Genomic DNA, 16,706 nt, shown 5'->3' with positions numbered 1-16,706 from the left:
CTTCTACCTGGACTTGAGACTGGCAAAGTCTTGGGTTGAACATCCATTGGGTGGTGATTTGGTCTCTCCCCCTACCACCCCCTCCCCTTGAATGGTTGGAATTTGATGGTGATTTTCTCTCTCCCCTGCCCAAGTTGAGGAGAATGGTGATTTGGTCTCTCTTTTCTTCAGCTTTGTTGCTCGTCTGTGTTGAATCGATCAAAATTGGGATGGGTCGCAGAGGATTCATCAATCTGATTCCCAATTTTTGAAACCGTTGCTTCAATAAAACGATTTTCTGCAACAATAGGCCTAACCACTTTAAAGATTGGCAATTTTTAAATAGATCTAAGCTCAGGGTTTTAAAAAATGGGGATTGAATCAGCTGAGACCAATCCCGATTCTGGCCAATCCCATTTCAAAATTTAGTGTTGGGGCAACTTTGGGCTGGTTCTGATCGATTCCTCACCGATATTAACCGCGATTCCAATCTGATGTGAATCAAGGCCATAGCCGGGAGCGATTCGAACCCATACAGAGATGCCAATGCGACCTTCTCCATAAATTGTAAAGTGGAGACTATAAGTCCAGATATTGTCAATGACCATACCAACCTGGCATGAATTAATACTTCTACTCACATGGAAGATTCAGGAAGTTGACCCTCAAAAGAAGTAGGAAGGTTGTGCACAATACATTCAAATAAAAATCCATATCTCTTATCCCCCCTGTCAGATGCCAAGTGCTAAAGACTGTTCCATTTGTATACAAGAACAATAGATCCGGTGCATTGAACCACCAATAAGCCCTTTCTCCTCCCTTACCTCCATCCCATTCCATCCCCACACTGCAACTTAACACTCTAATAGTGGCTGTGCTTGATTCAGGGCACAGAATCACAGAATCAATGAGTTTGTCTGTAGTTTTAGAATAATCTGATAACTATGTGCTTCTGAAGTAATGTGAGGTAAGACGGCTACAATGTCAATGCGAAATCCAGAAAAAGTCTCTGGCAGAATAAAAAAGATTTAAGGAAAAAAATTTCATAAAATGAGAAATAAGACAGCCCTTACAGCTATTTAGACAGTGTACAGCTAAAGGACTAATTATCAATAGACATGAAATCGAGATTGGCCCCTGCACTGCAATCAGCAGTAGCAGTGTAGCGTACAACTGTTTTCTCCAATATGCACTAATCGGAAACTTGAGCATTCTACAAATATATACAACTTAGTCCAGCTTTTCACATGTTGAATTTCTGGGGTACAGCATCGAAGTCGTCAAAATCAAATCTGGGCCGCTCCCTCCCAGCCTAACACCAGCAATTTTTTTATCAACAAATTAATTATCATATAAAAAAAATTAACCCAACAGGTGTGGAGAAGATCAACCATGAAACAGACCTTTGCCAAATAGACAGTATCACATGATATAAATTCATCCACAGCACTCAGTTTCTTCGACAATGCAATCATCCTGGGAACAAGTAAAACAACAAGATTCCTTCAATTGGACTTCAGCTTCTATAGTCTATACATGCTTTCCTGGTTACTCATCTGGTCAACGTTAGATGAAAAGGTTCTCTTGCGTGGGACCCATCAAAGGATGTGCCCTTTTTTTTTGGGGGGGGGGGGGTCGAAAGCCTATTATTGCTTATTTCATATGGAAGTATGTATGACTTCAGAACGTTAACTTAATATTTCACAAACGGCATACCGTTGAATTGATGAGTCAATATGCTCAATCATCCCACATGACTTGTACTGTTCAGGATCCTCATGAAAGCTGACCATTCCATCCTTCTGATTGATTGTAGCAAATTTCTCACCATCTTGAATCTTTAGAAAAGTGAAAAAATTACCTATATTAGACAGTAAAGCTTCAAAGTAAACAACAGCCAGCATGCAGAGGGAAATGTTTAAAAGAGGCTACCATTTGAAGCACATGCATCTCTGCTTCCTTCGGAGTACTCAATTGCACCGTATTGCCAATATCTTGGAGTGAAAGAGTCAAGTATGTCTGAGTCAATCTCTTGATGTTTCGCTTGTATAGAGAAGATACAACCTGCTTTACTAATCCAAGGTTGTTGTCCTAAAACAGATGCACAGAGGGATAAGAAGGCCAAACCTCTGGCTGTTCACCTCAAGATGGTTTTCAATGTTTTTGTGTCAAAGGCATGCAAATGAAGAATTAAAGGGGGAAGTTGAAGAAAGCTCACTGATTCAAACTTCTCCTTGTTTGTCTCAAAACAGCTATCTAATTCTACAATTTTCCCAGTGTTGTAACTATTTGCCAAATCAACATAAGGCTGCAAAAGGAATAGCATAATTTGTGACGTGTTGGGAAAAATCATGGACACACCGTTAAAATATGTTGACATAAAAAATGAACAAATACAACCAGAGAAAAGGGGCACTCCAATCAATTATCAAATTCCTCCTTTCTAGCTTTTATCACCCAATCACCCAACCCAAATTCCTCCATCTATTCCAATTTCCACATTTCACAAAAGAAGAGCAACCCAGTGCATGAGGTTCCCGCTGCTGCAGGGTCGCGGGTTTTTTTTTTTGGGGGGGGGGGTGGGGAGAATGTACATCCCAATCCCTAAATTTCCACATTTCATCAAACCCTAATTTCCGATTTCTTGCATCATATTTATTTAACCACCCAAAAAAAAAAATTCCTACTTCTTACATCATATTAATCTTTTATTTTCTTTACATCATATAAAATTCCATAGTTTCTGAAAATATTATTTCAATCCCAAATCCTAATCCAAAATTTGTCTTAGATTGTTGTATCTTTCCTTAAGTTGTTCTATATCGATTTGGTAAGAAAGCCACAGTTGACCACATTGATCGGTATTTAGCCAGAATTGTTCAGAATCAATTTAGTATTGAAGTGATATTTTGTCATAATGTTTTTCACAATGTTGCAGGTTCTGTGCTTCTAAACAGATACATGAGCCAGGGATGGTATCATGGTAACGGTGTTGCATTAAATTAGAAAAACTTATATAGGAAGATACATTGATGGTCAGCACACGATAAATTCTTTTGTGTGAAGGATAATCACATCATAGGATCAGATACGTTGGCTTGACAGATGGGGCACAGAATTTGGAAGCGAGGCGGCCTGGTAACAAACTCCACTGAATCTAGGAGCTAAGAATGAACACAACTCTAAGACAGCATGAAATCAGAGAAAATACTTCAATAATGGATTGATGTCAACAAGAAACTTCAAGACCTCATGCTCCATTTGATTTTGTTAGGATGAAGAATGTGGTTACACCAAAGTCAAAGCAAAAGTCAAATGGAACACAAACCAACAATAATTATGTAACTAACACAAAACTTCCTAAGCTTTTGGAAAGCATACAGAAAAGGAAATTTTATGTCATTTTCAGCTACTGTCTAAAATGTCACTACTTCTGTCATGCTATTGGTTTATGCTTCTTAAAAATTTTACTTTATAACCCTTTACATCCAACTAGATGAAGCCTAAAAGAAATGGCACTAATGTCAGCTACAGTTGATGATTTTTGTTATTGAAAAAGTTTTAGAAGAAAACATCTTGGATTAAAAAAAAACAAAAAAAAAAAAAAAAAAAAAAATCATTGAGTTCTTATTTATTTATTTATTTTTATTTTTATTTTTGTGGGGGAGGGGGTGGGGGAGGGATTTGAAACCCTTATAGATGAACCAAGAGCTGCAGACAGCAGCTTGACAACGCAAGTTGATAATTGCATTAGGCTTCGACAATCTAGTACCAGTTCAGTGTATATATGTCTGATCCAATCAACCTTATTCCAGCCACTTGGGGTTGGCTACATGAACTTAGTACTTCTCCCATGGGAAGAAAATTTTTGAGACTGTCAAGGCACCACAAAAGAGCAGCAAGAGTAGAAAATGCACTGTACATTTCCCTAAGGGGACAAATCCCATGATCATGCTAAAACAATTTTTTTGTGTGTGGTTTTGGGCATAGTTGTCACGGCGCCAAGGTGAACCAAGGTGGTGGAGGGTTGTCTAAGCGCTTAGGCGAGAAGGCGCACGCCTTTAGGCGAACAAGGTGACCAATTGTTATTTTTTATTTTTTCTATTTTCTAACATTATTTATTAAGCTATATATACCTTGTATCATAAAAAATCAAGATTAAGCAACATCAAGTCATTAAAAATCAACATTTAGCCATATTAAATCATAAAAAAATTAATATTAAGTCATATTAAGTTATAAAAAATCAAAATTTAGAGAAATGCTCTGGTTCTATAATAAGTTTGACTGGTCAAATGATATTATTTTCACATGAGACTTTTTGTATCAATTATGATATAAAATCAGTTTTCCAACAAGTCTAAGATTACTTAAATCTGAGTTGTAATGACAAAGTTATACTCCTGTCAAACTTATTTTTAAGTGTGCGAATGCTATTAAAATCGCCTGAATGAATAATTGTATGGATATCAAAACAAAAAATTATTTTACCAGACTTTTGATTTTTAGTAATGTTTTAACATGACAGAATTTATAAAATTTTCATAATTGAGAAAAACTCCAGCATTTAAAAGTTGAAAATCGCCCCTATAACCAAAATCCAGTTTTTCTTCTTGGACTGGGGGGTTGACTTTTTATCCTTTTGGAATTTAATTTTTAAACTATTTTTATTGGATTCAAATATGGAGTATTTGCTTATTTATGAATAATATCTTAAGTAAATGAAATAAAAAATATAAAAAACATTTACTTAAATGATATTTGGCATAAATAAGTGCCAAAACACAAGGTGGCATGCAGTGCAATAAGGCGACTGTCGCCTAGGCCCCAGGCAAACCGCCTGGACGCCTAATCGTCGCCTTGGCTACGCCTTGACAACTATGGTTTTGGGTTGGGGGGTGTTTGAAGCTACGGTAAAAATACTATATATGAGATTGTAGAGGTGTTCGGAAAATCCTGCTATCTAAATTTTTTTTCTAGATAATGGATGTGAATCTAGTAAATTTCAATGATATTTTTAGGCTGATTTTATACTGATAGACTTTATTGTTTTCTGATTTAGAGTTTTCATAGGTTTACTTTTTTAATGAATGGTAGTCTTTATTCCCCATTTTCTTCAGGCCTAACTCTGAAGGAGTCAATATTTTACCATTCTCCTTAATTTTGCAACTGAATAGGCTTCAAATTATCAGTCAAATGAACAATAAATCTTGCAATCCAGACATGATTTCGGAGTTCAATGGTCAAATTATGAACAAGGCAATAATGTATGAATTCTCGCCAACAAATTAGACTTAAGCAACCTTGAATTTGTTGGAAAGTTATTGACAAAGTTGTTTCAGTCAAACTTTATTTGAAGTGAGCGAATGCTATTAAAAATCGCCCTGAATGAAGATAAATTTATGGACATCAAAACAAAATATTATTTCACCGCACTTTTGGATTTTAACAATGTTTTACCATGATAAGATTTACAGAATTCCTAAGTTTGAGAAAAAACCTAGAGTATTTGAAAGTTGAAGATTGACCCTTACAACAAAAAAATTCAATTTTTTGTTCTTGAATTGGGGGTTGATTTTTTACCCTTTTGGAATTTAAATTTTTAACTATTCTTATTGAATTCAAATATGAGGTATTTGCTTATTTAAGAATAATAGCTTAAACGATATTTGGCATAAAGTACCACACCAATTCAGAAAAACCCTAACTAGTGTATAACATTATTTAGTGTACACTAGCAAACATGGGTTGACTCCACAAGAACCATTTTGGGTGTTCTTTTTGTGAAAATAGTTCATGGATTAGCTTTAAAAGGCCAAAATAGGCTGTAAACGAAAAAACACAACTTGGAAAAACTAAGGTTTCCACATTAACCCAAAAAAGTAACTCGTTTTTCCTTGAAATTTTTTCGCAGGTTTCGACCTATACTTTGGTTTCAACCAAGGTCAAAACCCGAGATTCAGAGCCTTGGTGATGCTTAGATGGACTCCTTGTTGCCTAAGCGCCCCTCCAAGTGTATTGGTCACATTGTCAACTATGCTTGATATATGCATAAACCCCTGACATTAAATTCCTTTCAGCCTTCAGAATCCTTCACTTGAGCTATCATACATAAGGCATTCCATAGGTGGTCTAATATTTTTTCTCTCTTTTGAATTACACGAATTAGATAATTTATTACAGGATACTTAAGCCAATAAAATCACAATCATCAGTTGAGTATCCAACAGAATATAATATTGCAATGGCAACCCTATACAGTGGAAAACATGCATAGTTGAATATCCTTCCATTCATCCATGTACTCAATCAATCGAAATAAGGTTAAACTTGGCTGGCGGTTTACATTTCAACTATTTAGCTAATTCCCGTGCTACTATAGATTTTTGAACTCCAATTAGTCATGGGAACTAAATCAAAGAGATAAAGGATCAATGTAACTTCAGCAGTTTGGACTCCTGAGGACCCAACAAGCCTTAGAAAAGGGGAAAACAATCAGCACCTAAGACCATGCAACTTATATCCAACAAGGACAATAGCCCTATTTAGGCCAGGGAATGTAGAAGGAAGCAGTGAGCCCATAGTTCAAGATAAAACAATAATAAAAGAATATCACACATCCCAAACTGGCCAAGGAACTGCAAAAAAAGTCTTCCCTCTTAGTTATAACATAATATCATCTTTGACCAGATCATGCAACAAAATGAATACAAGTTCTAAACAGGATACCAAGGATGTAAAATAAAATGGAACCAGAAGCAATAGTCTTCAGAAAACTACCTGACAGAAGTTCTTCAGACTCCTTTGAGCCACTGAAGAAGTGTACTTGGGGAAACTAGCAGAAGAAAACTGCCACAGAAAGTAGTATATCTCAATAAAGGGGATCATTCAATCAAATACAAAGAAAATAGATATAATAGAAAATAATCAAATCATGCTACTATCAAATCAGATCATGCTACTATCAAATCTTAATCGGTGATTTTTCGTAGTAAGTTGTAAAAATATAGTGATGCTTTCAATAAAGAAGAACTTAAAAAAAATAAGCATCAGATTGAAAATAAACCCACAACAACTCACCAACAAGATCATACAAATTTCAAACCTGAATTCTTAATACTTTTCAGACCTTCATTGCTATCAAACCAAAAGCACTACCCTCCAGTTAAATTTTTAAGGTTCTAAATGAAAATTTGCAGATCAAACTAATTGTGAAAACTGTGCCATTTCTCCAAAATCCTTATACAATGACTCAATTCCAATTCCCAAAAGAAGAAGAATGAAAGAAGAAAGAAGACAACCTGCCCATTATGGATGAGAGAGACCAAGATGTACTTTTTGAAAGCTTCAACAGCTATAGCATTTGTGGTTGACATAGGAGCAGTGACAACCTATTTGAACAAAGATGAACAGTTGAGTAGGTCAAATAGTTAAATAACAGAACCATCAAATGCTAAGCAATTGAGCAGTAGGTCTTCTACATACATTGTGTAAAAGCTCCATAGCTTTGCGGAAAAGCTTCTGTCCTATGCATATCATTCCCCTATTATGATTTAGAAATATTAAATAATGTAGACATCATATGTAGTACACAGGTTCTATACACCCACTATAAACCAAAACTTAAAAACCAAGTATGATCAATGACAAAAATTAGCAAGAAATGGCATTGGTACTACTAACAGAAGGGCTATGGCATCACCCAATAGAACAAAGGACTGATAATACCCTAGTGAATTTAAAAGAGAATAATTAGCTTCTCATGAAATAACAAAAGTAATTCTTAATTCTACTAGCATAAAATGTTAAAAGTCTATAAGCTTGGTAACTTACCCATAATAGCAGTAAAGAAAGAAATCATTTGGCTGATCCACCTCAAAGATATCCTCTTCCAAAACACATAGACCAGTTTTATAGCACTTTGCCAGTAAGCAAAGTTGAAGAAAATCGGGATGCAAAGCAGTTAAATGTTCAGAAGAAGGTTGAAGCTTTCTGACAGCTGTTCGCAAAGGACCTACACCCTGTATTGGAGCTTGAAGCAGCAAAAGTTGGTCCTTGAACCTCTTGCACACAGAAGTAACTTCAGAGACAACAAAGCAAAGCCAACATCAGTTTACAAAGGTGAGTGAGTAATCAATCTTTAATGAATCTACTTCCCCCACCATAAGGTTACATACATTTATCAGGTGCCAACCGTATCTGTTCTACCAAGCAAGAATTGATGAAGTTCGCAGTGGAAACAGCAAGCTCATTAGCTTGTTCTTTCTGGATCGGAGCAGAAGTATATGCTTCCCTACGAAACAAAAGCAGAGGAGGTCAGCTCAATCAAGTACCAAAACCCAACAGATATACTAAAGTTCAACACTTCTCGTGAATCAAGATCTCTTCGCAGCTTTTCCTTTTCTTTCTCTACACAAGATTCCTCTTTCCTTCCTAAAACCTGATGCCATGCCATGACATGCAGGAACCAACGATAATGCCATGAAAGTAACAAACCCTAGTACAAAAGCATACTTTCCTAAGCAACCCAAAAGAGGTAGAAAATTACAAAACAGAAACCATAACGAACCCATATCCAGAACAAGCATTATGAATAACACATCAAAGCGAAGAGGTACATAGAAATCGCTTTCAGTTTCATCCAAACACTCCATCACGTTGAGAGCCGATCAAAAGCCAGTTTGTATTGGGTCGAACACTTCGTTTCAGTATCAATGTGTTGAAATCGAATTCGGGACACGAACGTTATAAAGATCAAGCAGAGCCCATCAAATCTCCAGGGAAGGGAGAAAGTCATAGATAGACAAATATAGAAAGGGAGAAGGAGAAAACAAACAAACAAACACACAAACACATTACTTACAATATGTAGAGATAGCCGAGAGAATGGTTGGAAGGATCAAGCTGTTCCAGAAAAGGGGCTAATCGAGATGCCTGGGATTGGAGAGATTCATCTGCCTTTTCTAAGAGGTTGTGAAGATGAGAAATATCATCAACGCTACTCGAGAGGCCTTGAATGTGAGCAACCAGAGCTTCGATGGATTCCATGTGAGATTGAATTGAGTTCTGGTACTCCCTCTCTCTGGACTCTCTGAGTCTCAAGATCCAGCCCCTGTATCCCATATGCCTATAAATAGCTCTCGCGGTGCGCAACACCAACCTGAGTTCGGAGTTTGCTTTCCTCAATCTGACTCGTTCCAACTCGAATCGGCGTGGCTCACTTGACTCGACCTAGAGACCTAGTTTTATTTTTCCAAGTAGAAACTAGAAACCATTTTTTTGTTCTCTGTCAGGGAGTTCAGCCCCTGCACCACCGCATGGGCCAGTGGGAATGTACTCAAAAGTATTATAGGATAAACATTATTGCCTTTCATAAAAAAGGCAAGGCAATCATTTCGGTTCCATTTATCCGGGCGCAGCCTCCACACTCCCCTACAAAAAGTCATTATCCATTTTTTAGCTCTAGAAAAAAAACATGTGATAGGATTATTGGACTATTGTTAATTCCAATCCTTGATGAGGAAGTCCGGGCTCCGGACAATGGATGGCATGATAAGGATTTTTTTTTCTTCATGGTATTTCAATTTGAAATCATGCCACTATGGTTGATACATATCAATGTCAATATCAAAATCAACACTAATATTGACAACAATCAATACCATGAACTAAATATGCAAAACTACCCTTCCCTATGCTAATCTCATGGTAGAATGGCTATAATGAGAGGTTTCTTCTTTACTATGGATGAAGAGAAACTCAAAATTAAAAAAAACTCAATAAAAATAAAATCATTAAAGATTTTGATTGTCATGATCATGTGAATCAACTTAGCATCAAATCTATACCAAAAACAAACTTAGCGTCAAATCATAATTTTTTGCCCAGTGGTAGATTCATATGATAGAAGACCCTTTTGCTCGCGAGGGAAATTTAAACCGAATGGAAGTAAAAATTTAAATTTTTTGTAATCATTACCTCATGTGGCTATATTAACTACTTAAATCTCTTATTATATTTAGTGATGATACATTTTACATTTAATTTTAATTCATGAGTTTTTGGTAAGTTATACAACCATGATTACAAAATTTTCCCTTTTCCTTTCTAAACAGATTTCACATCCTGTGTCTCTTTGGAGACATCGGATAAAATTGGAAAGATACAGATTTCACATCCCTTCCCTACCCTTTACTGGCAACCAAATGGAGCCTGCAGTTTACAGTCCTCAATCTTGATGCAAATTGCAAAGCCGGCAAAGCCCATTTACAACACTGATGATCATCATAAAAGAAGAAACATGAGAACATGTCTGCAAATTACGAGCTTTCAACAAAGTCAATATTGTGCTGTTTGGAATGATATGAAGTCATTCATCAGATGGAAATGCTGTTTGGAATCCCACGACCAGTTACTCCAGGGCCTGACGAGGGAAGCAGCAGTTCGTATGCAGGAACACCAGCGCCATTTCTATTCCTTAGACTAGTATCATTATTCCTCCCATTTATGGTCTCCTCGATTTCCTCCATCCTAGAGGAGAATTTCTTGAACAGACTTAGAATATGGGGGTCGTTGATCCAGTGGAAATATAGAGGATGTTGCTGACCCAAGTACTCTTCATCTGGGGAATGCGTTGACAGAGTATCTTGAACAGCCATCACCTTTGTAGCCTGCAGTTGCGTTGGCAGAGAGGATAGGAAAGTGTACTCAGGGTGATAAATGAACTTTTCATATTCAGGATCACCTTCATGTGGGATAAGTTTCCTCATAAGGGTAGGACGGTTAGGCACATATCCTCCAAAAGGGTACTGACCAAAGTTTATGGCTGCATGCTGTCCTGAAGCAGTCCAAATCATTATGGTTAGTATGCCAGATAAGTCATCCTTTGTGTGCAGTTTAGGCCACCATGGTTCATTCCGCTTGTCATAGTGACCTTCGTTCTTTATCTCATTCCACCATGCTTGAAGCTCAACATCTTTAGAGAGACTATTGGGATCAGAATAAAAATGAGCGACATATTCTTCTACCCATTCTTTTAATGCTGACCATACGAGCAGACCATCTGCAGCATATGGGTAGTCCTCAATCACTAGTCTCACACCACAAGGCATTGACGGATCCTCCACTGCCATGCCCCTGAAATTACAGTAAAAAGCATCATATTTGGGTTTTAATGCAATGCAGTACACACAAGAAATAATGAGGACATCCAAGTGTTTGTTAGCTACACTGCCAGAGCACTACACTTGCCAGAGCACAGAATATGAAGAAGTCACTATGGGTTTTATACTTATCATAGTTTAACATTTTCATTTTTATGTGAGGATGCATCTGGAGAAAGATGTTGATTCTTACTGAAAAATGCAAGACAATAAGATCAGCACAGGAGAATAAGAACAACCCATTCACTCCATAACATCACACATCAGACACATACAACAAGGGTTGAAAGTTTTAAGTAAACAGGACCACTTCCAACGTTCAACATGGCAAGACAACCCTAATGGATGATGATAAACACATACAGTATTCTATTCCTCTTTTTTTATAATGTTTCACTCCAATATTTTTGTTGAGTTTGTTATAGTTTGGGGTGGGGTGGGGGAGAAAAATATACAATATGTAAATATGGAAGAGTAGAAACAAACAAATTGAAATACCAGGTTTCCAATTGAATGAGCTAAGACAATACTAGATGCATAGAAGGTCTTACCTCCGAAGCAAGTCTGCTGGTAATGCCTCCATGTCAAACCTCCACATACTCTTGTATGCCGCTGAGCTCAGCTCCAGGGCATACTTTCCTGGGCTGAAGCAAGCTTCAATAATACCCCCACCATTTATCAAATTCTGCCGTGCCAGAGCATTTATTTCTAGTGTGTAACGCATATAAGGGTGCAGCAACTTGTAAATAGGGTGCATCACACTAAGTTGCCTATGAGTAGCAATGATATAAGTCTCCATGCATGCATGAGTCTTCAACCTGAAGAATTCCAAACAAGAAACCATTAGTGTGAGGATTTAAGCAAACCATACTAGCAACATCTATATATTGACTTGGTAATGGTCTTATTCATCCCACCAGTGGTTCACTAGTTGATGAATGCCAGCATCATTTGAAGAGACGTGGGCTTTGGCCAGCTTCCAAGTCCAGTGAGCTGTAGCATCATGTCCATGAGTGTGAACCCACTTCCTCCGGGGCAAAGAAGGTGTTGGAGGTAGGGAAAGTTCAATAGCAACTGGCCTTAGAAAGCCATTATTTGTGTAGAAGAAAACACTCCTTGAGGCATAGGCTTTCCTCCCAGGCAAGGAGTTCATCTTCTTTATAAAAGGCAAAAGTATATCGTGGTAGTCAAGTATAAAAAGTCTCCTGTCCTTGATTGCCTGCAATTTAAATCACCAGAAAGGCAACATTTAAGAATAATGAATTATACATGAAATGTATTGTTGATTAAATTATTTTCTGGAATAATGCTGATATGGATCTACAGGTTGAGATTTCAACTGAGAGGCAATGTGTTTGAACACTCGGGGATCGATAGATCAAGAAAACCACCTAAATTGATAACCACCCATTTGGTGTCCAGTGCAAGTATGGTAGTGAACCCAGACTACGGGTCAAGAAATAGAGACAGAGAATTAAGGATGGAGTTTCTGACTTTTCAGGGAACAATCCAGTGGGGGTAATGGGAGGTATGGCACAATCGCAAGGCATAATGTTGTTCTCTAAAGCCGAACATCTCAACCTAACTGGGATAGCTGCAAGGCTTAGGTCACAAAAAGTGTAAATGCAACCCATATGACCTTCACATAAAGTGTTGTATTATGGTCCATTTTGATCCATCCTTCAGAGGAAGATTGAACCCAACCATGCTGAGACATTGTACTCATAAAAGGTCACTCTACTCAGTGCGGGCCTTTATCACACAATTGCCTCTGCCGGTGGCTTTCTCAAATCTCAACACATGATTCTCTTTCGGCTAATCAGGCCTAAGACCCTACCACTGATGCCCTAGATGTGTTTACAGTCCAAGGCATTTCAATGATGGGTGCATCACCCACTACAACAGGCTGTTGATCTGTGACTTGCTAGCTGGTGTGGGCTTCTGGTCAATTTGTAATTCAGAGCAAGGTTATCAAGGCATAAGGCAACCCAAGGCAATGGAGGATGGGTAAAAATCCAGGTGACACCAACAAGGCGATGCCTAGGCGATCAAGGCACCAGCCAGTCCAGGCTGAGCCGCCTGGACGCCTAGGTGTTGGCTTGATAACTATGATCCAGAGTGGGGACCCCAAAAGTATTATTCATGCCACAAAGATACTTCATTAGCATGTCTGCCTAGAGGCATGTCCTACAAGCTGCTGTCAACACATTTATGCATGCTTATGTACATAGTATACCTCCTCAATGCTCATTCCACGCAGTTCTTTCTCTAGAACTTCTCTTGTTAGTGCTGACTCAGGTGGGCCATAAACTGCTGGATCTAATTTACTGACAATTGGAAATTCCTGCAAATCCTACCCAAATTTAGGATTCCCATATGACAAAGGTGGAGACAGAATCTTCTTATAATAGAAATAGAAACATGTTCCAGTAGTACCGTCAGTCTTTCAATGTTTACTGGATTGACCCCCGCCAATGTCTGGCGTGCAAACTCATTGTCACGCAACCATGAAAATCTATCTCCTGTGAAACAAAAATTACAAAAGGATCAGGACAAAAGTTGGATTTTCCAAACAGAAAAGATGAGAAAATTTAAAGAGTTTTTTTTTTTTTGGGGGGGTGGGGTGGGTGGGGGGGGGTGGCACAAAGAGGAAAAAAGGTCCAGTGCGAGAGAGAGAGAAACGTACTTCGAATTACAGATGGAATCTCATACTTCAACAACCTTTCACCAGCACTGATGACCTTTTTCATTAACATAGGCACCAAAAGATTCTCAAGGATTTCTTTCTGATCTTCATGTTTCAAAAGGACACCATCACTGTATAACTTGTCAATATCAGAGAAGCACTTGAAGGGGATGTCCGAGTTTGACATAGCAGCAGCAAGGGATGGGATTAGATTGTGAAACACAGCTTTCAACCTCCCAGCAGAAAAAGTTGCTTCCTTAATCTCCTCAAAAGTCTCATCACGGGGAACATATAGTGGATTGGGCTTTTCTATTCTGCTTTCAGAATATGGATCTGTTTCCAGCACAGAAATGTAACTGGTTGAGATGTAAACAAGGAAAACTTACAGGAATATACATAGCTATTGTATAAAAATATACCCGAGTTTGTTGGAGGTCGGCCAGTGCGACAGCGTCTAGGATAAGGCCTCTCCTCCCCTGCAAAAACTGGCCTAGCAAGATCATCATCCTTGTCTGGATTACCCAAGTCATTGTAAGGAGCATAATCATAAATTCGTTCAAATGGTTTCCTCTCTCCCTTTCCATTTCCCCGTTTGCTCAGTAAGTCTTCACGTCGAAGATCCTTAAGTCCTACTGGTGTTTGTGAGGGTAAGTAGGCCTGTTAAGAGTAAGAAGGGGTAGTGAGATAAATCGAAAAATTTATAGCATATAAGTCCAGTAATTTTATTCCCCATAGGCCCAGCCAGATTTCATTGAAAATTATGGCCAAAAAGAATGGTTCTCACTTGATTTCTGAATATAATTCTGCTTTCAGGATTATCTTTCCGTGAGTGGATCCACGAATTTGCAGGGAAGAAGACTGGGCCTTCACTACAACCATGTATCACAATCTCCAGCAAGAAGAACTCCTTTCCATGAAGATTTGTGACGAGAACAGCCCCAGGACTGCCAAAGTCAGATGGTACAGTGAAACTGGCAGTGTATTCAATGATGTTTGAATTGTTTGATGGCTTTGGCAACCAACCCCTTACGGAAGATTCCACACTCTTTCCCGAGTTGGTAACTGGAAAAAAATAAAATAGTCACCTCGTAAGACTAAAAAAAAAGGTAGATACAAGAAAAATTAGCTCTAAAAGAAGGTATGCATGCATGCACACATACACGCAGAAGTTTCCTATCCATAGTGCTGTTTCCAGAGGGGCAGCCCCCTGATGGGAAAGCCAAAGAAAAACACTCCCAAAAACAATCCAAATGAAAAGACCCATTGAAAAACAGGCAAGAAACAAGGAAAGTATAGGGCGTAAAGAAAAAACACAACCATCTCACATTATAAATTAAGGAAGAAGGGTGGAGAAGACCAACTACTAAATAATAAAAAAGTCAGCAAGAAAATAAGAATAAAAAAAATAAACAAGTACCAATTACCCATACCCCTACCCTCCATCCTCCTTCCCTCAAGAAAAAAGAAGCCAATTTTCAAAAGCAACATAACCATTGAAGCTAACTCAATCCAACCAGCCTGAATTTCAATTAGCGTTTCTAGTTGGAACTGAACCCAATAACTTTATGAATTAAAATACCATCCATCCAATAAACCAAGTTTCGATGATCCTTTTCAGAGAATCTTTGTAAACAATCTAAAAGTAAGCACATCTTTTATAGTAAAAACACACTTGCTAACATATATATGTTATGGTACACGCACCCATACATAGTTGAGGTATTATACACCATAGCACATATATCTAATTGTTAGAACAAACACCAACAAATACGAAGAAAACGAACGGATTCAAGCAAGATGACATAGAGATATAACAAGGTTCACACACCAATGTGATGTGCTATGTTTTCCGGCGAAGAAGATGATTCACTATATGATGGAAGAAAGGTTACAGAGGAGATCTTTCAAGAACACCCAAACTCATAGCAAGAAACTCTCACCCAAAAACCCTAACTTGAAAATCCCCAAATCTCACTTGCTTTCTCAACAAGACGACAGTACAAATATATCCTCCCTCTACTACCATCATAGACATCAGAAAAATCCCATTTGGGTCGCCAACAAAATATGTTGGAGTGGGTCAGTCTTCAAAACGTGTCAAGAATTCGAGACAAACATAACACTAATACACACACTCATACATAGTCTTGGGTTCAGATTTGGTCAGTTCACCCTTACAAGTCAACATCCCTTCTATTTTCCTTTTGTGTCAAATCAACTAATTTTGTAGGCCCTAAAGAACGGGATTTATAACATAACACCCTCCCTCTTCCAAAGTTCCCTTCATGATAATCAGAGAATGATAAACTCAATGTCACACAACATCAATTTTTCTTCTTTGTTCTTTTCTCCCACAAGTCATAAGATAAAACACAATCCCCTCTTTTCACCTCATTTTCTTCTGCACCCAGTACCCCTTTGCATAGCAAAATATTATACATAAAATTCAGAGAAACTTGATGAAGTCCATGTTGTTGAAATTAAGACCAGGTTTGTTCACATTTAAGTACCTTTCCAAGAACCATGTTACATGGGTTGAAAGAAAGAAATGGCATCTCATTTTTCAAGTAGATCTCTTTGAGATAGAACAGAATATCAAAGCACTGCTGCATGGTGCTCAGCTCTAACTCGGTGAGAAATCAGATATGCTTGTCAATAAAGTCTGCCAATATTACTGTCTGACCTGTATTTGCTTCTCCTAAAGGTTGGTCAATTAAGAAATCATATTTAACATAGTCCAAGGTAGCAGAGGATCGTGGCTCACACAGGTACATAATCTGAATGTAATGGTTGGGACAAACAATGTGGTTAAAAACATTTGGTTCCAGTATCACATGGGAGAATCATTATTCACATTCATGATCCTTCAGTTAGAC

General features: G+C 37.9%; 2 protein-coding genes across 2 annotated transcripts; both read right to left on the bottom strand.

The window, feature by feature from the left end:
• Positions 1–1,006: 1,006 nt before the first annotated feature.
• On the bottom strand, positions 1,007–9,091 carry LOC122089192 (COP9 signalosome complex subunit 3-like). Its single transcript, XM_042658731.1, has 11 exons — positions 8,843–9,091; positions 8,157–8,272; positions 7,813–8,059; positions 7,465–7,522; positions 7,281–7,370; positions 6,760–6,828; positions 2,198–2,287; positions 1,912–2,070; positions 1,696–1,817; positions 1,383–1,455; positions 1,007–1,291 (listed from the first exon to the last, which is right to left on the bottom strand). Exons 1-11 carry the CDS (start codon positions 9,025–9,027, stop codon positions 1,223–1,225), a joined length of 1,278 nt encoding a protein of 425 aa, XP_042514665.1. The 5' UTR covers positions 9,028–9,091; the 3' UTR covers positions 1,007–1,222.
• Positions 9,092–9,967: 876 nt separating this feature from the next.
• LOC122071840 (lipoxygenase 6, chloroplastic) lies at positions 9,968–14,905 on the bottom strand (the record flags this gene model as incomplete). Its single annotated transcript, XM_042636272.1, has 8 exons — positions 9,968–11,115; positions 11,693–11,959; positions 12,059–12,360; positions 13,378–13,485; positions 13,578–13,663; positions 13,828–14,160; positions 14,247–14,484; positions 14,612–14,905. Coding segments are annotated over 8 exons (2,388 nt in total), but the record flags the coding sequence as incomplete, so codon positions are not given.
• Positions 14,906–16,706: the final 1,801 nt, after the last annotated feature.

This window comes from Macadamia integrifolia, chromosome 2 (genome assembly GCF_013358625.1).
Source record: "Macadamia integrifolia cultivar HAES 741 chromosome 2, SCU_Mint_v3, whole genome shotgun sequence".
NCBI lineage: Eukaryota > Viridiplantae > Streptophyta > Magnoliopsida > Proteales > Proteaceae > Macadamia > Macadamia integrifolia.
Note: the sequence above shows the minus strand (reverse complement) of the source record. Positions and strands in the feature narration are given on the sequence as shown.